A 27,753-nucleotide genomic window follows, 5' to 3' on the forward strand; every position below is an offset into this window, starting at 1 on the left:
TTTGATCATTCCAATGCAGGGTAGGCAATGTCTGGCCCTCGAGATATTTTGTCTTGTATCTTTCATCAACCCTAATCTGCATAACCAATAGTGAGAGGCCATGGAAGTTGTAGCCCAAAATATCTGGAAGGCCATAAGATGCCCAGCCCTGTCCCAGTGGTTAGGACAGGGATAGTAAGAGTGGAGAGGGATTGAGTTAATTGTTGAAAGCTTCCTTTCCATATTCCCTCCTTCTCTCCTGAAGCAGGGCCATGCCAAGATGGCAGCATGGAGCATCATGAAGGCTCTATTCTTTGTATCTGATTGCTGTATTCTTTGTTCTTTGGGTCTTACATGACTCCACTGCTGTCCGATCACATCTGTGCTGCACTCTACTACCAAAAACAGTCACACACACCTAAGTCTTAGATCTACTACCAAAATTAGTCATCTCCTTGAAAAAAAAAATTGGTTATTATTCTTCAAAAACTGGACCCACAATTATGCAATTGCGGTGACATCTCTCTTGAAACCAACAACGGGATTGAAAGAAACTGTAAACCAGAAACACAATGGAGGAGGTATTGGGTTGCTCTGTGCCCCTCCCAACCAGGCAGCCTATCAACTGTCCTATTGATTTAAGTTGAGCCACCGTACAATATTTGCACATAAAAACATTCAAAATAGACCAGAGCTTTAAAATCTCAGTTCAGTTTTCCTCCAAAAAGTTTCAAAAACATTTCTCTGGAATTAAACTCAATGCAGGAATTCTACCCCTCCATGTTCCGATCAGAAATTCAGGACTGCACAATTCCATGGCGCAATCTCATTCTGTAACCAACCCTATATTTTGTTGGATATCAGGGATTCCTCTCCTGGGAAGGAGAAATGTGTTTTTTTAATTCCCCCACAAAAGAAAACAAAAACAAAAAAAGGCAACCAAGAATCAGCCTCCTAATGAGGGAGATGAGATTTGATTTGTAACAACTGTTCCTGGGGCATTTCAGAGGAAACAGCTGGTACAGATACGGTTTGAGACTGTCCGCTTGATGTTGCCATCTGTATGTCAGGAGCGAATGATGAAAGCCCATCAAATGACTTCACTGGTGACTCAATTGCAGAACCCTCTCCTTCTTTTAAGACACTTGCTGCTTTATTAAGAAGGTTTTTGTGTTGTGGGACGCTCTTGTGCTTTGAGCTGGTCAACCTGCTATTGAGGTAGGACCTGTGTTGAGACGGTGTGTTTTTGAAATGGTGGCCTATGTGTCTTAGATTTTTTTTTCATATTGTCTTCAGATAAGGATGTAAGAAGAGCCATGCTGGATTAGACCAAGGGCCCATCTAGTCCAGCATTCTGTTCACACAGTGACCCACCAGCTGCCCATGGGGAACCACAAGCAGGACATGAGTGCAGCAGCATCTTCCTGTCCATGTTCCCCAGCAACCGGTGTATATAGGCAGACTGTAATACTGGAAGTAGCATATAGGCGTCAGGACTGGTAATCATCAACAGTCTTCTCCTCCATTAATTTATCCAATCCTTTCCTAAAGCCATCTATATTGGTGGCTTTATGCATAGGCCAGTAGTGGGAAAACTGGACTTTTTTTTTCTTTCAAAGGCTATATTTTCCCAGGGGTCATCCTCGAGAAACTGCATACCAGCAGTGGGTGGGGCAAAGGACAGTGGTGCCCTCCTCAATGTGGATGGGTGAATGGAGTGCTTAGTATGGGCTTCTGTAATGGTGGATGCTCTCCCCGCCCATTTCTTACTCTAAACCACATGCAGCAGCAGCTGGAGTGAGTGCCCACAACGTGAGCCATCCACCCCACAATGATGATAGAAGAAATGCATTCTGGGAGTGCAAGAAACATGGCACCCCCAAAACCAGCCCAGTCATTTTGGCTCCCACCCTGAAAAAGCAGTGAAGTTCCCTCCGCCCTCTGTTTACCTCCTGCAAATGGGATGGCAAATTTGAGTAGTCATTTAATTTCAGTGCTACTCTAAACTAAGGGTATCTAAGAAATCCACGATGGAATCAAAAGAGTTTGCATTTCTGTGAAACCAGCAGACCAGCTTTTCCCAAGTTGCATGGATTTCGTGGATGTGTGGACTGTTTTTTAAAAAATAAAAATAAATAAATCCAGAATTTTACACAACTTTTGTTATAGAAAAATGCATAAAAAACCAAAAAACACGGTCCAAAAATGTGCATTTCCCCCATAAACTAAAACATGAAAATGTGCATTTTCTGCGCATTTCCATAAGTGGAAATTTGTGTGAATGTGCATTTGTGCAAATTCAGGACATTGGGGAAGAAATCTAGGATGATGGAGCGAAGGGTACCTGACAATCGATGAAAGGCAGACCAAATGGATTTTAGAAAATCCATTCATCCTTAATCTGAAGTGGTTTACTGTTAATATTTGCATTAATAAAAACAGAAGACACTACACATCAGGAAAAACTTCCTGACTGTTAGAGCAGTACGACAATGGAACCAGTTACCTAGGGAGGTTGTGGGCTCTCCCACCCTAGAGGCCTTCAAGAGGCAGCTGGACAACCATCTGTCAGGGATGCTTTAGGGTGGATTCCTGTATTGAGCAGGGAGTTGGACTTGATGGCCTTATAGGCCCCTTCCAACTCTACTATTCTATGCTTCTATGATTCTATGCATTGCCCACCTCCAGTGGACTGGGGACACACTCATGGGTCTCTCTTCACCAGTATGTGGCTCCTCACTCTTAAATTTGGACCTGCAGCTTTTGTTCCGAGTTACCTGCCAGAAACCAGTACCTCTGGCCTGGAATAATAATTTTAAAACGAGAATCCACGTCCCTTTATTTTTTTCCTAATCCCTGTCTTCCTGATCTTGTGGCTGATTTAGAATGCTATGCTTGAAATGCCACCTATGTCCCACATCCACATCCGTGAATCTAGTCCCAGCCTTTTAGGTGCAGTTGTTCACTCTCTAATTTCTGTTAAAACATTAAAATAATAATAACACTGGATCCTTTTTTCAGAGGAGAGACCAATTACTGCCCAAACCCCCCTCGGGATGTGGGGAGGCCTCTGAAACTCTTAGGGCAGCCGGGTCAGAGTCAGTAGCTGGCACAGCCATCACTCAGCTTGCAACACCGCTTAATTATTCTGCCGGCAGGGGATCCCGGCGTGTTGTTTTTACGGACTTTGCAGGACCTCGTTAGGCAGAAGAATCGGTTGCTCACAGATGTCTCGGGAAAAAAGATGCTTGCTGTTTGGGTGGGTTCTTATTTCTTGTTCCTCTGTCAACACGATGTCGGAACAGGAGAGGCATATGTTTGGAGCCGCACGACACAACACACTCTAATTATTTTATGATGGGTTTGTTTTTTTGTTTTGTTTACCAGTGGGTTGGCTAATCTGGTGTCTGATCGATATTTTTTTAATCACTTGCTGCAGGTCAAAACATCTCACCCCCCCTCTTTCCCTCTCTCCCCTCCTGTTCTTAACTTCTGAACCACAGAACATGCCATTTGTGGATTCACCAGTTAAGCATCACGCTACCATGTTTCTCAGATATTCCTGCTTTCGATGGGAGGCAAATGACGAGGCTTGCTAAGTAATCCACAAAGCTTTTATTAAGCAACAAAGGTCTCTTCTACCTGAACAGAGCCTAACCTCTTGGAAATGTCCCCCTAGGCAAAACTATGCAAACTAAGCAAGATAATTGTCTGCTCAAGAAGAATAGGAAGCCACTTCCCAAACACCCGTAACTTCAGAGAGCCTGGTGCGGAGGCAGGTTCTGGCGTAATAGAACTGACTTTCTCACACCTTCCTTCCGTGCTGTGTATTTGAGCTTCCGGCGGACCCTAGCATCAACTAGCTTTTGGGGCGTTCCCCTCCAGAAGAAAGCTCACTTCCCACTGAGTGTGTACGATTTGGCCTTGAGGAAATAAGCTCTGGAGAGGGCTGGCTCCCAGATGGGGTATCGCTCTTGAGAGCTTCCTCTCCCACTGGTACAGGCTGGCTGATGTCTGGCGCTGCGTCTTCTAGTTCTGAATCAGATTCTGATTGATTACCTGAAACATCTTCTCCCAAAACAGGGGCAGTAGGGTTAGACATGACACACACTTTGGTTCAAGCTGCGAATGGACTGACACCCGTTACTTTTTCAGCCACATGTTGATTTGTAAAACTGTCCTAAAGTCTTTTTCAAAAGCGTTTGATCTCCATTTCAAGATCTCCTCCTCCTTTTTTCCCCTTTCTCGGTTCATGGAAGCTAATATATTGATTTCCACTCATCTTTTGAACTGAGGACAAAGTAAATAAATAAAAGGACTCCGTTTTGCTCCTTTTATAGACAGCTCTTTTTGTGGCTGGTGGCTAAGCATACAGAAGAAGAAGGGGAAAAGTATTTGTTATTACTACTGTAAGGCTCTGTGGAATTTTGTACTCTCGCCCTGGGTGGGACAATGAAATGTTTTGTTTTTTTGGTGTGGATGGATAAATAAAGCCTCTTTGGGACTCAAGCCAATCTCTGTGGTGGGTGGGACAGATTAGCCTATATAATTGTGGACTGCAGATTGCTGCTTCTTTCCAAGCATCTATTGTTCAATTGGGTCAAATTTATTTATTTAAAGTATCCAGCTCCTCAGGCCAAAAAAAAGAAAAAGGAAAAAAGAAAAGCCTCCTAGAACAGCTTACATAAAATCTGGATGGGACAACTGGATGAGACTTGGAGGATTTCTATTAGGCTGGGTGGGGAGGTTACTTCAGGGTTCTCCATCAGTGAAGTGACTATTTGGATGAGATTTTTTGTCATCCAGCCATGCTGCTAAAACAATTTTCCAATCATCTCACATCTCGACAGGAGGGTTTGGGATCACGAAACAGAGGATGTGCAGCGTTCCCTCTCACTTTGGGGCAAAGTCTGCAGTAGGACTTGTGTATCTCCCTTGCACTGAAAGCGGTGAGGGCTGGGGGCTCCAATTTCAGTAGGGCTGTGAACCCATCCTGGGTTTCAGTCAGGACCAACCAGAAGTCTAAAGGAGCTGTCCAAGGTGCTGAACCTATTTGGGGGCTAGGGTTGAGCACAGTGGATAGCCACCAGCTTCCACTGAGTGAAACACAAATGTTCTAAATGCCTCTGGTGCTTGTACGTTCTCTCTCCTGGGGTGATGCACATAGGGTCCATGTGCATTTCTTCTGTTGAGAAAACATCTCTGTATAGCCACATATTTTGCCAGTGAATGGAAGCATCTGAAACTACGTTGAGTTGTCCCTTATCTGATCATAGAAGTGCCACCTTCATGTACGGTTTGACTGAAAGGAAAGGGCGTAGTATTTCCCTACCAATGAGCAGAATGGATTAGTTCTGTTCATTACTGTTCCATGAATTGGATTTCCCGGTTGTTCCACTGCTATTTAATTTTGTTTAAGCCACACCTCAGAACATAAGTGTGTGGACTTCTGAGCAAGCACGATTCCCTTAAAAGCATGAGGATGAAAAAAAGGGCAGAAAAGTTTATCTCTCTCTCTCTCTCTCTCTCTCTCTGCTTTACAGGTTACAAAAATGGTCAAAACAGTCACCACTCGAACCGTACGCCAGGTCCCCCTTGGGCCTGACGGACTCCCGGCAATGGACGGCTCATCTCCCATGGGAAGTTACACCGACTCTATAGACCGAAGACACATAAAGAACGGGGAACGGTACATCACGCCACAAGCTTCTTCCACCTTGACCCGGTCGTACAACAGCTACAACGACTCCTACCCTGATGGTCACGATGGCCAATACCGCCCTTTCATGGGCCATGACGGTTATGGGGACCTCCCCGACAACTACGGTAGCTTGTCCCGTGGGGTCAATTATCGTCCGCGTTACGCCTACGTCCCTGGGAACAGTTATCGGCCCGAGGATGGGAGTTTCACTTTGCCAAGCAGAAGGGATAACTATGGCCCACTGCCCCAGCCCCAGGTGCCAACAGGAAGCAATGCAGACTTGAACCGCTCCCAGCCAGAACGATTCCAGCCGGAGCCGTACGGGCTTGAGGATGATAACCGCAGCCTCGGGGTGGATGACGAGGGGTACGAACTCGATCCAGAGTACTCGACGGTGAACCGGAGGACGTCGGCTGGAATGCCTGAGAGAGGAAGACCTCACAAGGGGAGGTAATATATTTACTTTTCTTTACGCAGCTGCTCTTGCCCTGCAAAATGATAAACTGAAAGACGGAGGGAAGTTCTGGCTTGCTGGCATCCAGCGTAGAGACGGGGAAGGGCCATGTAAAACCCAGGCTTTGTGTGTAGGGTTCTAAGTTCAATCCCTGACATCTCCAGGAGGGCTGGAAAAAATCCTGCCTGAAATCCTGGAATGCTGTTGCCAGCCAGTGTCAGAAATTACTGGGCTAGATGGACCAATATTTTGGTGCAGTACAAGGCAGCTTTGTATTTTCCATCCAACCAATGCTTGAATATCCCCAAATGGATGTGCTTCTCAGAGGAACTGAATTTATATAGGGCTCCCAGCCAATCGGAAAAGGCAGTCTGAGAACCAATCAAAGGGTCTGAAGAACCTGTGGATCTAGAACTGTGGAAGGTAGAGACAATATATGGGTGGGGCCTCTAATGTCACTGGGCCTCTGCCTGTGTCTGCTCTTGGTTGTTGGGTCTGGTCCAAGCATGCAAGGTTGAGGCTGGAGCAAAGCAGATCTAGGGGGTGAGGTGGGAGGGCGAGGCCAGGCAAAGTACTAGGAAGCTTCTGCTGCTACTACTCATAGTAACTAGTTGCTCAGGCTTTTGGTGCTATTTATGGTCCATGCGCTTCCTCAGTGATGTTTGTATTGCTTCCTTTTCCTGCCTGCACTCTGATTTGGCTTCATGTACCAGGGCAGAAAGCATTGACCTCACTCTGACTTGGCTTCATGAGTAAAGGCAGGAAATGCGAAGCATTGTCCCCACTCTGACTTGGCTTTGTGAGTAAAGACAGGAAATGGGAAGCATTGTCCTCACTCTGACTTGGCTTCATGGGTAAAGACAGGAAACAGGAAGCATTGCCTTTACTCTGACTTGGCTTCACAATGACGCCAGGTGCCAATGGTTCCGTCTTTCGCTCCGGTGTCTTCTGGGTAGGAAGTTGAACTTCCAATGAAGAAAAATGTTGCCCACCCACACTGTAGTCTACAATTGTCTTCTGTCAGTATGTTTGCCTGTTTGTGCTCCATCATTACAGAACTGCCCCCTCCCGCAGTTCTTTACTCAAGAAGCCAAGCCAACTGCAAGCCGAGTGATGAAGTCTTGGGTCTTGGCACAGTAGCAGCAGTTCAGCTTAGCACTGGCTCTCTTTTGCCGTGTCAATGCTAGGGATTTAAAGATACACAGTGGCAAATACTAGGAAGCAACTGCAGCAATTTTGGAGCCACTGGAAAAAAATTGTTCAGGAGGGTCCACGCTAGCTCTCACTCACCCATCCCATCATAGTAATTTCTGAGATAGATATAAACTGGAGGGACTTATACAGAAACCAAGATTAGCATATTGGAGATGCTTCACTCTCTCTCTCTCTCTCTCTCTCTCTCTCTCTCTCTCCCTCCAAGATTTCCCCCCTTAATTAATTCCATTGCTGTATGCATATAATACTATATTTACTTGTTAAAATATTGCAAAACAACATGGAAACCAAATAACCAACTCTCTCTCCAAGTACCTATACATTTCCATTTTTAAAGGATTGGAGATGCCCCTTTGATTAATTAGTCTATGGCACCTCCATAGGGTCATTTGATTTACAATGTTGCTCTTCTTTTTGCATTTCCTTTGATGGTCGTCCCCCACCCCCACCCTGCACATCGCTCCCCATATTTAAATGCTATCAAGGAACTTTGACAAGCAATTTAATTTGAATGCGGCGTGTAGAAACATAAAGAGGCATGTGTGAGGGCTGCTATTTAAGGTAGCGTCTCCTTGCTGACTTTAAAAATACTCGAAGCAATTTTTGCGCGAATAAATTAGCCTTCGTCTTTCATTTCCATGCAGCCTCTGACAATAAATAATGCTTTTCTGTTTAATGATGACGCCCCAGAGTAATTAGCCTTTGATTACATTTTTATTTTTTAATTCTTGGATTTTCTTTCTTAAAAACAAAATCTGTGTTTAATGAAAGGCAGTAGATTGGATGGCACTTGAAACTGACAGAACGCATATGATGCTGCCCCACGTCTGCCGGTGGAGCGCTGTTGACATGCTTCACATTTTTTTACTCTGTTATTGCCTCTTTTTCTTCTTCATTCAATGCCGAATGCTTCTGTATGATTCAGTGTGGTGTAGTGGTCTGTGCAACTCCCTTTATTTCCATGCTGGCTAGCAAAAATGGGAGTTGCAGTCCTATAAAGCTGAAGAGCACCAGGCTGGAGAAAGTTGGGACTAGGAATAGGGAGGCCTGAGTTCAAATCTGGGAAGAATAGTCTCTGTCACTGGTAACTATGCTACACATGGCAGGAAATCAGCCTGGGAAGGGGGATATAGCGTTGAGTGGAGTCGGGGCAGCTTGCAAGGGGGGTGTTGAGGCCTGGGGCTGCGGTTTACATTACCCTGTTGTACAGCAGTGTCTCTCACCTTTGGGCCCTGAAAATTTGTTGGCCTACATTCCCAACCCATTGGTTATGCTGGCTGGGGATGATGTGATATGTAGTCTAACAACTTCCTATGGCATCTACAGGTAGGGCTAGGAAAGAATCCTGCCTAAAACCCTGGAGAGATGCTGCCAGTCAGTGTAGGCAATACATGGTCTTACTCAGTATAAGGCAGCTTCTTCTATTCCTCTAACCCAGGGTTGGGACAGGCTGCCCTGTAGGACGTAGCCCAGTGGAAAACAAGAACCTTCATGCCTTTGGTGCAATAACCCACGTAGTTTCCACTCCACCCAACACCTAAATCTTTTTAGTACGTCTATAAAATCTGGGGTTGCCCTGAGCCTGCATCGACTCAGGGCAACCCCAGACATTTTGGCAACATAAGCAATGGCATTCACAGCCTCAACATCATAAAAAAGAGGGAATGATCTCACCAGACCTAAAACTCACCTTTCATCTCAATGTGGAATGTGGGACTCAATTTAAATGATTTGTTGCATACATCCAGTGATTTCTGAAAGTACCTTTAGAAAGACGTCAGGCCTCATGAGACCACGTTGCCACATTTCTGCAGCTCAACCATCCATCCATTTCTCCATTTAGTGATATGTTTCTCTGATTTACTATGGCATTTGCTGCCCTCCCTTCCCCTGGTCTAAACAACTTCCCTTCAGAGATCAGACATGAAGAGAGAGCCCAGCGGCTTTCCTCCCCCTTAGAAATGAGCAAAGGGATCGATTTTCAATAGGGTTTGAAAGGTTAATAATTCCAGCGATAAATGAAACTTGGCCAATGGACAAACAACGCAGACGGCAATGAACAGCTAAAGCATACACTGTTGTAGCATTTAGAAACAAACCAAGATGCAGACTTTTCCTCCGTGGGAGCTTGACTCATTTTGGATCTGTGCCACATGTCCTGGTTATCACTTGGCTGTTGCCTCTCTGCTCTCTGCCTCTCTGTTGATTCTTTTCCTTCTGTAAAAGAGTCCTGCCCACTCCAGCGTAGTAATTAATGTTTATTTATTCATTCATTTATTGCATTTATATTACGCCCCTTTTCATCCAAAGAACCCATAACAGCATACATAATCCTCCTCCTCTCCATTTTATCCTAACAACAACTCTGTGAAGTACGTTGGGCTGAGACTCAGTGACTGGCCCAAAGTCACCCAGAGGACTTCCATGGCTGAGTGGGGACTAGAACCCAGATCCCCTGACTCCCAGCCCAACACTTTAACTGCTACACCACACTCTAACCACTACACAATATATTGTTGTTGTTGTTGTTGTTGTTTATTCGTTCAGTCGTTTCCGACTCTTCGTGACTTCATGGACCAGCCCACGCCAGAGCTTTCTGTCAGCCGTTGCCACCTCTAGCTCCTCCAAGGTCAAGTCTGTCACCTCCAGAATATCAGCCATCCATCTTGCCCTTGGTCGGCCCCTCTTCCTTTTGCCTTCCACTTTCCCTAGCATCAGCCTCTTCTCCAGGGTATCCTGTCTTCTCATTATGTGGCCAAAGTACTTCAGTTTTGCCTTTACTACCATTCCCTCAAGTGAGCAGTCTGGCTTTATTTCCTGGAGTATGGACTGGTTGGATCTTCTTGCAGTCCAAGGCATTCTCAGAATTTTCCTCCAACACCACAGTTCACACAATATATTGCAATATATTTATTAATATTCCTATTTAATAATATCACATTTTAGTTCTTTATTTCCATTATTTGTTGATTTATTGGTTTCCTTTCAGGATTATCTATCAATCAGTCAATTGATTGATCAATCTATCATCTATTTATCTATTACTTAGATTGATATGTTTCCCAACTCACAGATGCCATCAGGATGGCTCACGCTAATGAAAAATGCAAAACAGCAATATGATAATAAGCAGAATAAGAAATGCAAGAGCAAAACCATGCTAATATTGTAACATTAATGGCATTAAAGGGCCGGCAGTAAAGTTAATAATCAGAACAGAAGAGTAAAGATGAAACGCCCACTGGAAGAGCAAGGTCTTTTCCTGGGATCTAAATGTGTACAATGAAGACACCAGGGCGCTGTCTATACATGGGGAAAGCCTTGCGGTGGCTGTGGAACTGTGCTACGCTGGTTAGATTACACAGGCACAGCTTCACAGCCACCATGGGGCTTCCCCGCGATGCTGCGATTTGGAAAAGTTGGGGATGTACCCAGACTTTTTCAAACAGAGTGACATCAATAGGGCGCTTCTGCCATCTAACGTTGCTCCAGGGCAACTGTGGGGTCAAGCCAGGGGCAGTGCCTGGGGGAAGACGACCAGTCACCTTCCACCACGATGAGGGTAGGGGGCTGCTCCGTCACACAGATGGCCTCCCAGGACCCTGGTGCTCCCAGAACCCCTTGGCATCAGGATTACCCGACGCCTCCCCGGGAAAGGGAAAGTGCCGGTTTTGAGATGGAGGTGGCATCAACCCATCGTCATGAAGATCAGGGGTCTGGAAACAAAGCCCTATGAAGAGAGACTGAAAGAACTGGGCATGTTTAGACTGGAGAAGATAAGATTGAGGGGAGTCATGATAGCACTCTTCAAATACTTAAAAGGTTCTCACACAGAGGAGGGCCAGGATCTCTTCTTGATCATCCCAGAGTGCAGGACACGGAATAACGGGTTGAAGTTACAAGAATTCAGATTCTGGCTGGACATCAGGAAAAACTTCTTGACTGTTAGACAGTATGACAATGGAACCAGTTCCCTAGGGAGGTTGTGGTCTCTCCCACACTAGATGCCTTCAAGAGGCAGCTGGACAGCCATCTATCAGGTATGCTTTAGGGTGGATTCCTACATTGAGCAGGGGGTTGGACTCGATGGCCTTGTAGGCCCCTTCCAACTCTACTATTCTATGATTCTATGATTCTAAGACAGCCACCAGGTGGATGTCCCTGGGAACGGCATTCTACAGATGGGGAGGGAGCACTGCGGAGAATATGGAGATGTGCAAATTAGCAAAGCTGGACCTTGCTGGCATTCTTCGGATTCCATCTCAAAGCTCATTCTGGATTGAGTCCATTTCAGATTCTGAGCATTGTTTTTTCCTTTCCGCATGAAAACTAGGGGTGTGCACGGACCCCCCGCTCCGCTTCACTTGCAGATCCGCCATTTTCCGGATCGGGCCGCTCCACCCCGCCCCCGCTCCGCCCACTTCCGCTCCGCTCCGCCCGGAGCTCCGGATCCGGATCCGGAGCTCCGTTTCCCCCCCCCCCATAGGCTTGCATTGAAAGCTAAAAAATTATACAACTTTTTTTCTGTTCAAGTTAGAAACCTCATGTTTGGCACCATGACACCTCATGGGGATATACACACGCACGCCAAGTTTCAAAGCAATCCCATCATCCCCTGATTTTTGGGGAATTTTTGAAAATCGGGCACCCCACACACAACATCCCTGCGAGGTGGGCAGGGGAGGAGGGAGGGAAGGCAGGCAGGCATACAGCTGGCATTTCTGGGGGCATAAGGAAGTGAGCCAAGGATAAGCCAGTAATGCATATAAAGTGGAATAAATCAATCAATAAACAAAGGAGGGGTGGAATTAAAAGCAGCAGTGTTGCTCAATAAACAGCAAGAAGAATTTTTTTAAAAAGGCTATATGTCTTTTACCAGCAATAGGGGGACGTGCCCGGGGGAGGGGGAAGTAGCTGCCAGTTCAAGACACTGACAGCCACCAACAGCTCTGAGAAGAAGTAAAACGCTCACTTCGACTCATAACAGGCATTGCTCCACCACTGAAAAGTGAGCATTCACTTCAACTCATGATAGGCATTGCTCCACCGTTTTACTCTCTTTGGAAGGCTCTAATGGCCTTCCAGTGCAGGAGAGAGTGGGGGCACGTCCACGATGAGATGCCCTAGGGGAGCTCATCCCCTTGCACCACATCGATTCAGTTGTTCACCAAGGTTAGGGTGGGGAGCAGTGCTGTGTTTCTATCTCTTATTCTTGGCTTAGTATATGATTTCAGGTTGTGTTTGTGCATTTGGTGGGGCTACTGTGTTAAAAAACACGGGGAAAAGCCCGTTCAGATGAAGAAAGAGAAGTTTCCCAGAATCCCAAGTTACCTGTTTTGCCTATGCCCTCCTCCAACTTTGGGATCATCATGACCGGGAGCTGACTCTGCCCCTCAGCCCTTTGAAAAAGGTATTTTTCCCGCCGATTTTTTAAAAACTTCTAGCCCGCGACCCGTACGATGCAGAAAGTTGAGAGTGGTCTCAAAATGACCCCCATCCACGACTCTCTGTGCACAAGAATTTTCAGAATGATAGCTTAAACCCCCCCCCAGTTATCCCCGATTCTTTCCCTCAATGCAATCCTATGGGCGAAAAGCCGAAAACGCAGTTTGAGCCGCGCGGTTGACCCGATTTTCACAAAAATATAGCACGCGACCCAGACAACGCAGAGAGGTGAGAGTGGTCTCAAAATGACCCCCATCCACGACTCTCTGTGCACAAGAATTTTCAGAATGATAGCTTAAACCCCCCCCAGTTATCCCCGATTCTTTCCCTCAATGCAATCCTATGGGCGAAAAGCCGAAAACGCAGTTTGAGCCGCGCGGTTGACCCGATTTTCACAAAAACATAGCACGCGACCCAGACAATGCAGAGAGGTGAGAGTGGTCTCAAAATGACCCCCATCCACGACTCTCTGTGCACAAGAATTTTCAGAATGATAGCTTCAAAAACAACGTAGTTATGCGCGATTATTTGCCGCAATGCAATCCTATGGCGAAATGTTTTCAAGATGGCGACCGGAGCGCTCCGCCTGAACTCGGAGCTCCGAAAAATGGGCGCTTCTCTTCGCCTTGCTTCTAGGGGGTCCGCGGTCCGCTCCTACTCCGCCTCTGGGTAAGGCGGAGCAGGCCAATCCGCTACTGCTTCTACGCTCCTAATCGGAGCAGAGCACATCCCTAATGAAAACCTGTGCGAATTTCATGCATATTTTTTCCCCCAAATCTATACCTCAATCACAAGCATCTTTGCATTCGTCTCCCATTGATTAAAGCGTGTTTGTGCACATTTCTCAAAAGTACGCATTTTTTCATGTGCGTTTTTTCAGATGTCCGCATGCTGTCGAAAAACATTCCCCCTCTCTCCACAAATCACATTGCAAGCTCGGAAATGTACAGACTTCGATCGCCGATTGCGTCTGAGTCAATGTATGGTCCGGAAGGTGCAAACAGCATAAAGCCTGATGTGCTTAAAAGGAATTGCAGGTCTTGTGATGCATCCTTGTGATGATCTGCTTAGCACTGCTGCTTCTGCCTTCTGTCTCCTCTGCCTGCACCCTACAACCAAGTAATCTCATTGTATCTGCTGGAGATTCTAGCGGCTGGGTTAAACCTGAAGTCTCTTTGCTAATTGCAAGTTCCCTGTTTCTTTGCATATCTGATATGGGCAGGTAGCTGTTTGCTCTGCTCCATTCTCTCTCTCTCTCTCTCTCTCTCTTTCTCTTCTTACTGCTGACCCAATTTCAGATCACGTGCATTTGAATATAAATTGGAAATATGTGGTGGTGGTGATGGCGATGATGGTGAGGATAGCATTGCCGCTTCAGAGAGCGCCTTCAAATACAAATGAATGCACAAAGGCCGATTTTCCAGCTGTCTGCACATCACTGTGTGTATGTGTGTGTACATGTATGCATATATATCTGCGCTAATTTTTGTCAAGTCATAGTTACAAAAGGATATCGGAAGAGCTTTCTGCGAGATGCAGGCAAAGGTACGTCATCTGGGCCAGGGTGGGGGACCTCTTTCAGCCCCTATGACTTAGCAGTGAAATGCTTAATCCTACCTTCCTTCCTGGACCTTTTCGTAGGATCCCCTCCCCTCCCTTCCATCCTGCCCTAGATTTACTGTCTTTGTGCCTCGTTTTCAACTGACATCGCTCCTCGTTTCATCCTCTGCCTTCTGTCAAATTCACTGTGCGTTTTTATAGGGACGTCTTTCCTGTAGTCATATTTCTTCATCTTTCTTCCAGTGTTGGCAAGAATTCTTCCTCTTCTCTCACTCCTGCTTGACAAAGCCCGTTTGTTCGGCCTCATAGCCCATCCATCTCGCTCCTAATATTCCTCATCTCTACCCGCGGAGCTAAAAATAAACAAACTATCCCTCTTTCTGTTTGTCTGGTGTGAATAGCTGTTGTTTGGGGAGGGGGGGAGGTTGTCCGTTTTTCTCCTTCCGCCCCTCTCGTCCAGCTCTCACATGATGATATTTCTGTTAGTTTCTTCTCCAGCCCTTAAGCCAAGTCCCATTTTCTCCAACATTTCGGCAATTCATCTAACCTTCCTTCTACCAACAGAAAAGCTACTGAATCATCTTGAACCATTTACTTCTGGAATTGCCCAGCTGAATAAACAGATCCACTCTTCCAGTAGATTTGTTCTTTGCTGCAGTATATCTCTGATTATCTTTGTTTTCCCACTCCCATTTTCGCTTCATCAGGAGCTTGAAGGCCACCTAGCACAGTGTTTTCCAAAGATGCTCTAAGCCCATGAAACTGTCTTCTGTAAGACAGTTTCTATTTTATCTCCTTTGAACATAGTCTGGGCATGACACAGTTTGTTCCAGCCTACCTTGCGATGCTTATATCTAGTGATTCCCAACCAGATCAATTTGGAATTGGGCTTGGCAAATGGAGCTATTGCCCCAATCCCACCCACCCCAAATATCAAAACCCAGCTTGTATTCTTCTTTCTAGCACAATGAAGACATTTAGACTGTCCCATTCTCAATAATATCACAAGGAGCATGAAGAGGCCTCAATGCTTTCTTGATTCCCAGCCCCACCCACACCCCACTGCCTCCTTCTCTTTCCACTTTCCTGGCAGAATTAGCGCTGGGGGTAGCAGGGAGACTCTCTGCCAGAGCAACTCCTTCCTCCCTGTTTCCTTGAACATTACAACAATAGCATCCCAGGGTCCCTAGTATGGACACCAGGGCCAAGGGAATGACATTTCCCAGGACTCTTTGCACCATAGGAGGCTGCTGAAGTTTCCAGCCCCCTGCAAAAGGGCCAAACACAAATGCACACACGCACACGCACACACACACACACTCTACAAAGTTGCATAGGTGACTAAGGCAAGATCTACACTACTGCTTTAATACAGTTTATAATGGTTTTGACCATTGTTGGGGCCCAGGACACACTCCACATACACTTTTCAAACCGTTTTCAAAGTATATCCTGTTTTCATGTAGATCTGCATGCAATTTTGCAGTTCTATGGGATTTTCAAGAGTGCATATTTTGCATTTTAAAACAACCAGATTCCCTTGATAAAAGGCATATTTCTCAAAATATGTCAGGAGCCTGACCAGTCACACGGGTGCTTTTGGGGGGGTGTTTTGTGCTTTTCTATGGATAGTTTTGATTGTGTCTGTCCTGGGAAAGACCAATTCCCTAAGGTCCCAGGAGCCTGGGCCACTTTCCTCTCAGCGTCCTGGGACCCCCGAAGCCTGGGATACTGTCATCATGGCATGCAAAGCACCAGAGAAGGAAGGAGCAAAATGCGCTGAACCAGGGAAAGGACACTTCATAATGAGTGTCTTTGGCCCTTTCTACACCTAAGAATAATCCCAGGAAAATGGAGGGATCGTCCCTGCCTACTCCCAGGATCCCCTGTGTATCATTTCCATGCACAGGGATTAACCCCGGATGATCCCAGGAAAAAAGGTAGGAGTAGAAACGGCCTTTGTATAATAAGCCAGGTAATTATACCACCATCATTACTTAAATGAGAGAGAGAGAGAAAGAAAACCGGTGGAGGCAGCTAGCTCCAATGCCAGTGAAGCTGTGATTCGGCTGTGGCTGTCTGTCACAGCCACTCAGAAGGAGCTATCCAAGGTGTTGAACCCATTTTGGGCATAGAATTCAGCACCTTTAGAGTTCTGATTGCTTCTGTCTGAAACCCAGAGCAGATTTACAGCTCCATTGTCACTGGAGCCACTAGTCTCCAATCGAAAGAATCACTACGGGCAGCAGAGGGTAACACTGATGTATCTGCTTATATCAACCATCCGTTCTCCAGCATAACCAGGAGGGGCCATGGCTCAGTGGCAGAGCCCCTGCCATACATGCAGAAGGTCCCAGGTTCAATCCCTGACATCTCCAGGTAGGGGTCGAAAAAAACCCTGCTTTGAACCCCTGGAGAGCCGCTGCCAGTCAGTGTCAACAATACTGGGCTAGATGGTATGACTCGATATAAGGCAGCTTCCTACATCCTTGGAGGGCTGCACATTAAAAAAAAACCCACACATCTGGCAGCCTTCCATTTGGACCACTGCAGTTATATTTGAGCATCTGAGAAGGAAAGGCTCACTTCCAAAGGAAGGGCATCCCTACTGGTCGCTCTGCGTGTGTCGTAGCTTCTTGGGAAATGCTTCGGAGTGTTAATCCCATTTGAAGGCAAGCGCCCACAACAGCTAATGGGATGGCAACAGGGCCTGTAATCCTGTTTGTTTTGCAATAATGGGCTCATTGTCGGCAGCTTTGGTTGGTAGGAGCAAAGTCCGGACAAAGGCGGCCTTAGACACAATCTGAGAGTGGTGCGGTGGGCAGCAGCAGTTGTGATCCAGCATTGCTTCTGGCTCCCAGGACTGTGTTTTCTATTGTCAATATGCTGCCCCCTGTTTTGAAGATGGGGAGCCGCCTGCGTGGTTATTGGATTCCTCCAGGCTATATCTGGACGGGCAAACGAAGCCGCCGGTAGGTAGAGTACTGTGCGGTGGGGTGGAGTGGGGAAGTTGTGCTCCTTCATTTGATTTCCTTTGCATGCATGCAGATGGGAAGCTAGAGAATCACAGAATCATAGAATAGTAGAGTTGGAAGGGGCCTACAAGGCCATCTAGTCCAACCCCCTGCTCAGTGCAGGAATCCACCTTAAAGCATCCCTGACAGATGGTTGTCCAGTGTGGGAGAGCCCACAATCTCCCTAGGTAACTGGTCCCATTGTTGTACTGCTTGAATCTTAGAATCATAGAATCATAGAACAGTAGAGTTGGAAGGGGCCGAAAAGGACATCAAGTCCAACCCCCTGCTCAATGCAGGAATCCACCCTACAGCATACCTGACAGATGGTTGTCCAGCTGCCTCTTGAATGCCTCTAATGTGGGAGAGCCCACCACCTCCCTAGGTAACTGGTTCCATTGTCGTACTGCTCTAACAGTCAGGAAGTTTTTCCTGATGTCCAGCCAGAATCTGACTTCCTGTAACTTGAGCCCGTTATTCCCGTAACTTGAGCCCGTTATTGTTTAACTTATACTTGCAAACCATTTCACTCAAATGAAGCAAAGCTTCAGCACGTCCTTGTACTGAGGCATTTTGATCCCTAGCATTCTCAACATCAAGAGAGTTGAAAACCCAAATTAGTTTACCCCTCCTTGTCTTCAGTCCTTTGGTGCTTTTGCCTTCAGGTTTTCAAACATATGGAGAGCATCCAACGGCTGTCCTGCATAGAGCAGAGCCACTGAAATGGACAGAACTTTGGTTACTCACGAATGACTTGGGTCCCATTCATTTAGGACTAACATTGGATGAGTCAACTATATATCAACTACAATGAGGACTAGAAATTCGTGTGCATCGTCCCCTTTAATTTTTTTTTAAAAAACTGGTGGGCGCAACAGCTCTCTTCTTCAGTCGCCTTGCCTTACGTGTAAACAAGGGCGGGATCTCGTGTTATTGACAACACGAGATCACCCCTCCTCCATCCTGGGATATCCTGTAGGTCTAGCAAAGGCCTTTGCCTCTTGTACCAACACCCCTGGGTGCTCAGCATGGGGTGGGGTGAGGTTGCCTTGAGGTCACAGAGGCGCAAGCTCTGGCCATGGATTGCTCCTTCTCGGAATGAAGGCAGCAGCTTTGTGAGTGAGGGTAAAACACCTGTTTGCACAGCACCCAAGCAGGGGGAAGCAAAATCCTGCACCTGTAAGTGGCATTTAGGCGCTCATTATCCCTGCTTCTTACAAGGGAAAATATTGATAAGAATGTAATGTTATTATCTTCTTTGATGCTGAAGAATAGAAGCTGCTCTTCTGCATAAAATCAGACATAATGGCTGTTGAGACATCATAAATTGCAGCCCTAAAAACTAATGAATCATACATATTCCAATAAGTGCATCAATAAAAAGGTCTTTTGCTTTTTTCTCCTCCTCCTCCTCCTCCTCCTTCACTTAAAAAAAACTTTTTGGCTTTCCCATGCTTATTCAAATTCTTCAGCCTTCCTGTCTATCATTTTATCCAGTCATTACATTAATCCTATCGCAGAAGCATTTGATAATATACATGTTAATTGTGCACCAGAGGCTAATGTTGGTGGATATGTAATCCTGAGATGATAACTTCTTAATCTGATCCAGGTTCTGATTTGCTCATATGATCCAAGGTTAATCAGGTCTGAAGTCATTTGAAAGGGAGGGGAAGAGCCCCGGGGTAATTAGGGGCTCATGGTTAGCCTCAGAAGAGGAGGAGATGAGTGAGAAGCAGAATACAAAGCTACATGGAGTTGGGAATTCTCTGGAGGCCTACTGTTGCCTGAAATGAGCCAATGATGGTGGGTATAGGTGTGTGGCTAAAACATGTTGGGATGTCACACAAGGAAAAGGGGATGGGGAGGGAAGAGGGAGAAAAGAAATTAAGGAGACTGTTCTGCAGGACTGGTGGGAAGGTCCTGCTCCCCCCCCCTCTCATCTCCCAGTGGAGGGGCAGACCCACAGCTCCTTTTTCTTCCCCACAGGGTCAAGATGACCATTAGCCCAGTGGAGGGGGGGTCCAAATGGAGCAGGCCCTGATGGTCTCTCTGCCTGCTCCTGTCTCCCTCGCTTCTTCCACCTTCATGTGACAGAAAGTAGCGATTCAAAAGGCAACGCTGGAAACAAGCGGAAATGCTTGTTTCTAGATTGGGTCAGGTCAAGCAGAGCTTCCTTCCGTAAGCTGGGATTTCCCAGGATTTATTGCTGATTGTCTGAAATTGTTATTTATTTATTTTGTACGTAATTGGTTTTTTATATTATGTTATTGTATATTTAGGGTTTTAATCTCCATAAACCACAGTGAGAGCTATAGCTGTTGGATGGTATAGAATTGGAATGAATGGGGTTTTTTTTAAAAAAAAAACCTTAAATAAAAGAGACCAGTGGGCATGAAGAGATGAGTCTGCAGACACATTGGTGTCCATGGGCTCGTATGTTAGAGATCCCAGACATAGGGGCTCTTCAGAGCCATTTCTGGGTTCATGGAGTGTTTTGTGGGTTTTTTTGACAAAGTGCCCTGTGGTGTGGCCTCCTTCCTAGGTTGGTGGGTTTACTTATCAGCAATCAGGAGCACAGTGGGAAGCCATTTTGAGTTCCCCACAGTACCCCGTAGCAACATGACATTAAGAGAATTGAGAGGAATTGAAATACTGGCTTGTGATGGGGGGAGCATGGCAGCAGCCCAATGCCGCTGCCCAATGCCGCCGGGCCTTCTGAATTCCCCAAAACGATAATGTGCAGGAGCAGTGATCACAATCACATTGTGTCTGATATATAACGGGGAGGGTGTTCTACTGAACATTCCTGGATGACTTTTCTGATGTAGCACATTGGAAGGCACCATCCGTGTTCTTAAGTGAGAATGCTTTCTGTGTTGGAATCCAGTGGCTTGCAGTCCAATGGCGGTGGCTCCAGTTCCTTGGCTGTAACGTAGCCCAATGGGCTGCAATCCAACCCGTGTTCTTAAGTGAGAATGTGATCCTAGTTTGTTGCTGTCGCTCTCTTAGCAGAGGCTACGATGATTCTATTGAGACCGACATCGCTGACGAGAGGATCCCATACCTGCATGGCAGTTACGCCGCGCCCTTGGCACAGCCTGAAAGGGGGAGCATGGCCAGCATTGACCGCCTGGGCAAGCGCTCCCCTTCCATTGACAGCATCCGCAAAGACCCCCGCTGGCGGGACCCCGACCTGCCCGAAGTCATCGCCATGCTCAGCCACCCCATCGACCCGGTCAAGTCCAACGCAGCGGCGTACCTCCAGCACCTGTGCTACGAGAACGATAAAATTAAGAAGGACGTCAGGCACCTCAAAGGGATTCCAATCCTGGTGGGTCTGCTGGACCACCCGAAGCCGGAGGTGCACCGCAAAGCTTGCGGGGCGCTCCGAAATATATCCTATGGAAAGGATAACGAGAACAAGGTGGCAATAAAGAACTGCGATGGGATCCCGGGTTTGATCCGGTTATTGCGAAAGACGAACGACATGGAAGTGCGGGAACTCATTACAGGTCAGTGTCTATTTTTATTTATTTATTTATTTATTTATCATACTTATACCCCGCTCCTCAGCCAAAAAAGGCTCTCGGAGTGGCTTACACTTAGCAAAAAAGACAGTCCCTGCCCTCAGGCTTACAATCTAATAAAGACATGACACACAAGGAACAAGAGTCAAGGAGGGAGGGAGGGAGGAGAGAGAAAGAAAGAGAGAGAGAGAGAGAGAGAGTCCAGCAGGAGCAGGCCCCGATGTTACTTCTGCCTGCTCCTGTCCCCTTGGTCTTCCTTCTTCCCCACAGGGCCAAGATGGCAGTTTGCCCTGTGGTGGTGGGGGGGAAGAGTCCAGCAGGAGCAGGCCCCATTATTCCCGTAACTTGAGCCCGTTATTGTTTAACTTATACTTGCAAACCATTTCACTCAAATGAAGGAAAGCTTCAGCACGTCCTTGTACTGAGACATTTTGATCCCTAGAATTCTCAACATCAAGAGAGTTGAAAACCCAAATTAGTTTACCCCTCTAGATTCCAATCTGCAGGCATCTCTTTTTTGGGAAATCCATTTCTTTGCTTGTATATTTGATTTCTATCTCACCTTCACACACCCCAAAATGGTGCTCATGGCGACTTACAATAAAATCCAGATTGAAAACAAAATCTTAATTCAACCTAAAGTTGTCCGTTGGAGGGAAATCCTGCTCTCTTTGGGCCCGACACATCCCCGTGATGGACCTGGCTTGGCCAGCATTTGCGAGCCGACCTGGATGATAGTTCCCAAATCTGGGAACTTTGCTAGGTTTATTTGTGCAACACTGTGGGTCGATTTGTGCAAAATTGCAGCTGTGAATAGTCCAATCTGTGTGAAAATTGCAGCCGTAAATGATCTAATTACTTTGCATAAATTGTGCTATTTATGGCCTCAATTTGCACAACTGAAAGTTGGCCTAACTCGTAATCCCATGACTGTGGCTCCAATTCCTTGCCTGTAATAAAGTCCAATGGATTGCACTCTCAGTTTCTTGGTGGTAATCAAGTCCAATGGATTGTAATGGGGTCCAACATCATTCTTTCCCCTTTGTCCTCACTGTCAACTTTTACAGCTCTATCATCTCTCCACTTACTCACCTTTCTTCTATTCTAAAAAGCCCCAAATATGGCAAAGCACCTGCTTCCAAGCCCCAACCCAAAGAATGATCAGGATTCTAGTGGCCCTGAATGCCATCATAGTTTGAAAGGCATAATTAGCTTCTACTTAGGTTGTACAGGCTGGGTTCAGACATCACACTACACTATGGTTTGAAGTTGGCTTGTTTCAAGCAAATCGTAGTTATTATCACCCCTGCTTTGTTGGTCTGGATGACATGACAAGCTGTTGGGGGAAAAGAGCCGAAAGCTTCCAAATTTCCTCCTTGCAACCACACCGAAGGAAGGGAAAGGAAGCTCAGGTCTCTTGATGCCATCGTGGTAAACGACAGTGTAGTTATGTCCATCTGCGGGCAATGTTACATGATTGATGTTCTTCACCAAGTTTCATTCATTAGGGATCATTGACTAGGGAACTCAAGTATGAGCGTGACATAGAACTGCAATTGCTTCAGATCTCAGGGTGGCAAACTTCCAGTTCTTCACCATGCTTCGACAGTGGAAGTGAGCCCCGGCACCAGGGAACCCCCTGCTTCTCTTTACTCAGCCAACAAATCTTTAAAACGTGAGACTGGAGGAGGAAACTCAACCTTTCCCAACCTGGTACCCTCCAAATGTGTCGGACAGCTACACATCTGGAGCTGCAGTTCAACACATCTGGGGGAGGGGCATCAAGTTGGAGAAGGCTGAGCGAATTGGAAGAAGGTTTATTTTAAGGTACGCTTCTGCCTTTTGTCTTCGAATCGCTTTTGATAATATGCGCCTTTACTTTTCAGGAGTTGATTCCTTGTGGTCATGGATTATTTTATAGACTTCATTTTTTAAAAAAAGGTTTTTGCTTTTAGAAAAAAAAAGGGAATGAAATCCATTTATTTTTCTACAGCCAGAGTCATTTGTCAGAAGCTCATTTCCAGAAATGTGCATATTTGAGTTCTTTAGGTTCAGAAATGGAAAGACTGGCCTACAATTTGACCTGCACGGATAATATTTTAATGCTAAATGGTAATCAGCCTTCTCGAAAATAGCAAAAGCATTCCTGTGTTTGCCCTTTTTCTCCTGAAAGGGGTGGGAGTGGCGTTGAATCTTAAGTAATGAATTAATTTTATGCTTGGAACATGTGCTGTCGAACAGGATTATTTGGGCCGAATGAGCAGAAATGCCATTCACACACAATTAGCAATTGCGTGAATGGCTTTTCAGAAGTAAATAGCAGAGGGGTGTGTGTGTGTGTGTGTGTGTGTGTGTGTGTGTGATATGAATCAGGATTGTGGAAAAGTGACTTTTAACCCTTTGACTCCTGCTCTGGTTCCAATCTGGATTGTGCCTTCTACATCTACTACTTGCATTAGATGATAAGTTTCCATCCACACGAATGGGAGCTCTCCTTTCAGTCCACCCAGTGTGAATTATCAAAGAGGGTGACACTTGAACATGAGAACATACGAATAATCATACTGGATCAGACAAAGGGTACATCTAGTCCAGCATACCGTTCACACAGTGGCCAACCAGCTTCTCCCAGGGGCCAACCAGGTTCCCAACCAGCATCCCCGTGCTCACATGGCATGACCCCTGGCAAATCCACCTTGGCCTTGGTAATCTCCTGCTATTTATTAGGCACGACACAATTCTCGCACCAAGTGAGAATCCTCGATTTTTGCCACGCCTCAAGTTGGACGTGATCACTTGGGACCCAGGCAGGGCCATGGCTCTCAGCAGATTACTCTCTGATTCCTGATATGGAGAAGAATGGCAGCAAGCCTGATAAGGGGAGAAATACGTTGTGAGTTTGGAAAGCAGCAGAAGGACGTGGGGATTCTACTACCTTGTTTGGTTCAGCAACAGGAGAAGTTAGGAGCTTTGACAAGGTTTTCCTCCTTTGGCTACTTCCTGCAATGTAATTTTGGATGGTTTGAAAATGCTGCAGAAATGTGGCAGCGGGTTGTGATATTCTATGCCACAGAAATCCCTAATTTTGCAATCAGTTCTGGCCCTCTGCAGCAGGGCCTCTGCTGCATTTTTATGCAATTGGGCAGGTTGTGTCTCATGTCTTTTATTATTAACAAGCAAATGGATCTGGGTTTGCACAGGCTAGAATAGCCCTTAGGTTGATACGGCGAAGCCTTCAAGCAAACGTACCCAGCTGTTAAGGTTAGACATGTTGTGCCTGGCCTGGTGGAGTGAAGCCATGCTTGCTGACACCCCTAAGTACAGCCCCATGGTGCACCCCCATAGCTACCTGAAGGAAGGAGCTGTCCACCCATTTCCTTGAGAAGGGGGCTGCCCCACAGCAGGGGAGGGGAGTGGGCAGGCATATAACTCTGCCCCTCAGCCTACTATCTCCCCTGACTTCAAATTGTGTAGACTGCAAAGCTATGTTCTGGTTAGGGAAGTCTGCCCATAGTGGCTGAAGTTGTTACTGCAGCCTTCAACAGGATGTTGAATGCTTTTAAACTAATTAAAATGAATTAATGCAGTTGAGAAAGCAGATAACCCTGAGGTGCACACCCCTAGGGTCCCCTTAGCATGCAGGCCAAGTTTCAGGTGTCCTGGTTTCATGATCCTGGTGCTGTGATACTGACGAGGTGGTGGACAGACAGACACACATCCCCTTTTATTATTATAATAGAATAGGCTGTGTTGGAAGCAGGTTTCTTGCTTGATCTCTTCCAGCTTGAAATATGGAATCCACTGCAACAGCTCCCATTTAAAAAAGAAAGATTGTCTGCATTTTATACATCCCTCAGGCAACTGCATGATCGACTTGCAGTCAGACTTAAAGCTGAGACAGACAAAAAAAATGGAGGGGTGTGTGAGGTGTTAAGGGAGAATGGAAGGTTTCATGAAAATGTGGTTCATTTTTACCTTTCTCGCTGCCTCTTGATATGGTTGTAGAGGTGGTAGAGCTGGACACTGTTTTTCTTGAATGCTCCCTATGCAGAAGACACCAGGGTGAAGACAGGAAGCATTGCTGTGGGGCATCCTTGTGAAGCCAAATCAGAGTGAGGACAGGAGCAAGAAGCATTGCTTAATGCCTTTACTCGGGCATCTTCATGAAGCCAAATCAGAGTGAGGGCAGGAGCACAAAGTATTGCTTAATGGATTGATTCTGGTATTTTTTGGGTAGCAATGTTCCTTCCTACCCAAAGGACACCACATTGTGAACAGGAAGCACTGAAGATTTGACTTGATGAAAATGCCGCCTAGCTAGTTCCATGTAGGTTAGGAACTACATTAAAGAAATGGTCCCAAGCAGAAACTTACAGCATGAGTATTATGGCTGGTAAATGGGGTGAGCACTTTGCTCCTCCTCTCCCCTGCAACTTTGTCAAAATTTCTCCCAACTTTGAAGCCTGCAAACAGCACTAGTCAAATTATCCTCCCGGGGATTTCAATAGGGATGTAGCTGTTACTGTTCTGGGTCCAATATATATATATAAAAAAACCCTCAAACCTCTGAATAAGTCTGCTGTCTACTGGGGCTGCAGCTTCAATTATTTGGAAGGTGAGGATTGAATACAGATTCGGCTCCTTTTTCTAACTATGCACAACAATCGTAATCTTCTTTGAATAAAAAAACCCGTAATACTGAAACCAGTGTTTGATGTTTACAATAGCTGATTTAAAAAATGTGTTGAGCCAGAAATCTTCAGACATTTGGGATAACATGTTCGTCACAGAATCAAAAGGAGGTCCCTTGATTGGTTCGTATGAAGCCCCTTTGGTACACCTCTTGCAAACTAATATGTATGATCAAGATAGTGTTTAGTAAGGCAAGGGGGAAAAACCCCATCTTCTCTAAATCCTCCAATCTATGCAATCCACTAACAAGGGAAAATGCTTTTAGATTAACATAGTTTCCTGTTGGGGGAGAAATCTTGATGGATAAGAGTTTTCATTCTGGATGCAAGCTTCTGCTCCATTTTGCATGTCCAATTCCCCGTCACCGCCATCTTATAATGAGCATTGTTATATTAAATACAGAGCAACGAGTTCTGAATTTAGCAAGATCTTTTATGATGCACTAGAAGTCAGTGAAAGCTTATCATTATTTTTTATTAATTTTTGTTTTACACGAGGCATTTATCATGGACTAGTCATTCCCTATTCATGGTTGTGCATGGGTTCTTTAGACAACATCATGACCCTCCATCTTATGTATCGAAAGAGCACTTTTGGGAGTAGGGAGCATGTGGTATTTAATTTTAAAAGTGAAAGAAACAGCCTTTTCATTTGTGTATTTGCACTATTTCACTATGCCACAGTGCCACCTAGCAGTTATATAGCGGGAAAACAGGAAAGGGAATGCTTTTCCTGTAGTGCTCAGATCTCAATTCTGGGACCAACCCAAAAGTAGATATAGCAGATTAAAACCCTCATGTAGAAAAACTTTACGTGACAAGACCCACCAGTATAGCAACAGGATCCTCTGGCAAGCCCTTAGCTCAGATGGTGACTTGAGAGTAATTCCCTGAGACACCACTGAAGGCTGCTTCCACAGATGATATTCCACCCAATAGTGGGGAACCTACTGTTCTTTGTTGGGATCCTCATCTGATCTCTGCCCTCCTCCACATTATTGCCTCCAGGCCCTAGGAGCGGCAGCAAACACAGGATGAGAACAAAGCTCTAATCCAGCAACAGCACCCAGTCAGAAATGTATACCTTGAAGTTATTCACTCTTTCTAAAAGAGAACTCTGGTGTTGTGTTGATGCAATTGAAGCTAAATCGGGGCCACTGAGGAACAATAGGGGAGGTAGCAGCATGTTTGGGATGACCCTGAGACATGCAGTAATATAAGTATATATTTGTACCACCAAAGAAACTGCTTTTTTCACTTGTGTGTTTGCACTGTTCTGCTATAGCTCAGTGTCACCTAGAGATTATGTAGTGGAAAAGCAGCCAACTCCGCACCACTACCACCCCGGCCATAAAAAAAAAAAACCCAGCCCAATGAGCGTGCTCAGTTGTCCCAGGATGTTGAATGTCAGTTGGAAAAGGAAAAAGAGGGAGGGGGAGTGGAAGGGCGTTCTGGAACCCTGCGCAGAAAGAAGCCCTGCAAAATATATTGCACTTGTTGCTACTTGCGCATAAAGACCTTGAACAAGCATTCACTTGTTCAAACTCACAGCAGCCTCATCAGATTGTAAATCTTCTAATTTTAAAAGAACCGGTCACAAATGGTTCGGTGAGTGCATTCATTAGATGCTTCAAATCAAGCCAGGACACGGCATGAAAATACAAAAATATCGACTGGGGACACCATGCCTTTACTTTCGTTCTTTCGTTTTACTTCCATAGCTTGTAATGGATTTGGGATTAATTTCTCCTTCTCTTGTTCTGAATGGCTAGCCTTCAGGAGCTAATTCGTTCTTTTCTATAGAAAAAGAAAAGAAAATTCTATTATATTAATTTGTGTAAATGCCACAGCAACTTTTTTTCTTTTTTCTTTTAAAAAAACTATATTACTATGCTTCCTGTTCGTGCCAAGTGTGCTCATGAGCGCTAATGCAGTAAGTGAGGTGTATCAAGGAAATAAATATAGTGATTAATGTCCCTGCTTAGCAGCAAGTATCTGAAGAATAATGGCAGGAGGTGGAAGAGTGGTTTGAGTGCGAGGGCAGGTTTCACTTGATGCCTTCAGATTATTGGAATCTGGGGCCTTAGCTAGACTGGGCAAAATCCCAGGGCGAACCCCGGGATCGTCCCTGTGCATCCACATGAATCATAGAATCATAGAATAG

The 27,753-nt window shown here is 45.7% G+C and overlaps 1 protein-coding gene across 5 annotated transcripts in view; it reads left to right on the forward strand.

The window, feature by feature from the left end:
- ARVCF (ARVCF delta catenin family member) overlaps positions 1-27,753 on the forward strand; it is a 356,383-nt gene that overhangs the window by 235,674 nt on the left and 92,956 nt on the right. For 4 of the 5 annotated variants that reach the window (XM_063144150.1, XM_063144148.1, XM_063144152.1 and 1 more), the window contains 2 exons: positions 5,523-6,130; positions 20,381-20,883. In XM_063144150.1, the coding sequence (XP_063000220.1) occupies positions 5,523-6,130; positions 20,381-20,883 (1,111 nt within the window). The remainder of the gene's footprint in view (positions 1-5,522; positions 6,131-20,380; positions 20,884-27,753) is intronic. The other variant, XM_063144149.1, reaches the window with a different exon arrangement.

This window comes from Elgaria multicarinata, chromosome 18 (assembly GCF_023053635.1).
Source record: "Elgaria multicarinata webbii isolate HBS135686 ecotype San Diego chromosome 18, rElgMul1.1.pri, whole genome shotgun sequence".
Lineage (NCBI taxonomy): Eukaryota > Metazoa > Chordata > Lepidosauria > Squamata > Anguidae > Elgaria > Elgaria multicarinata.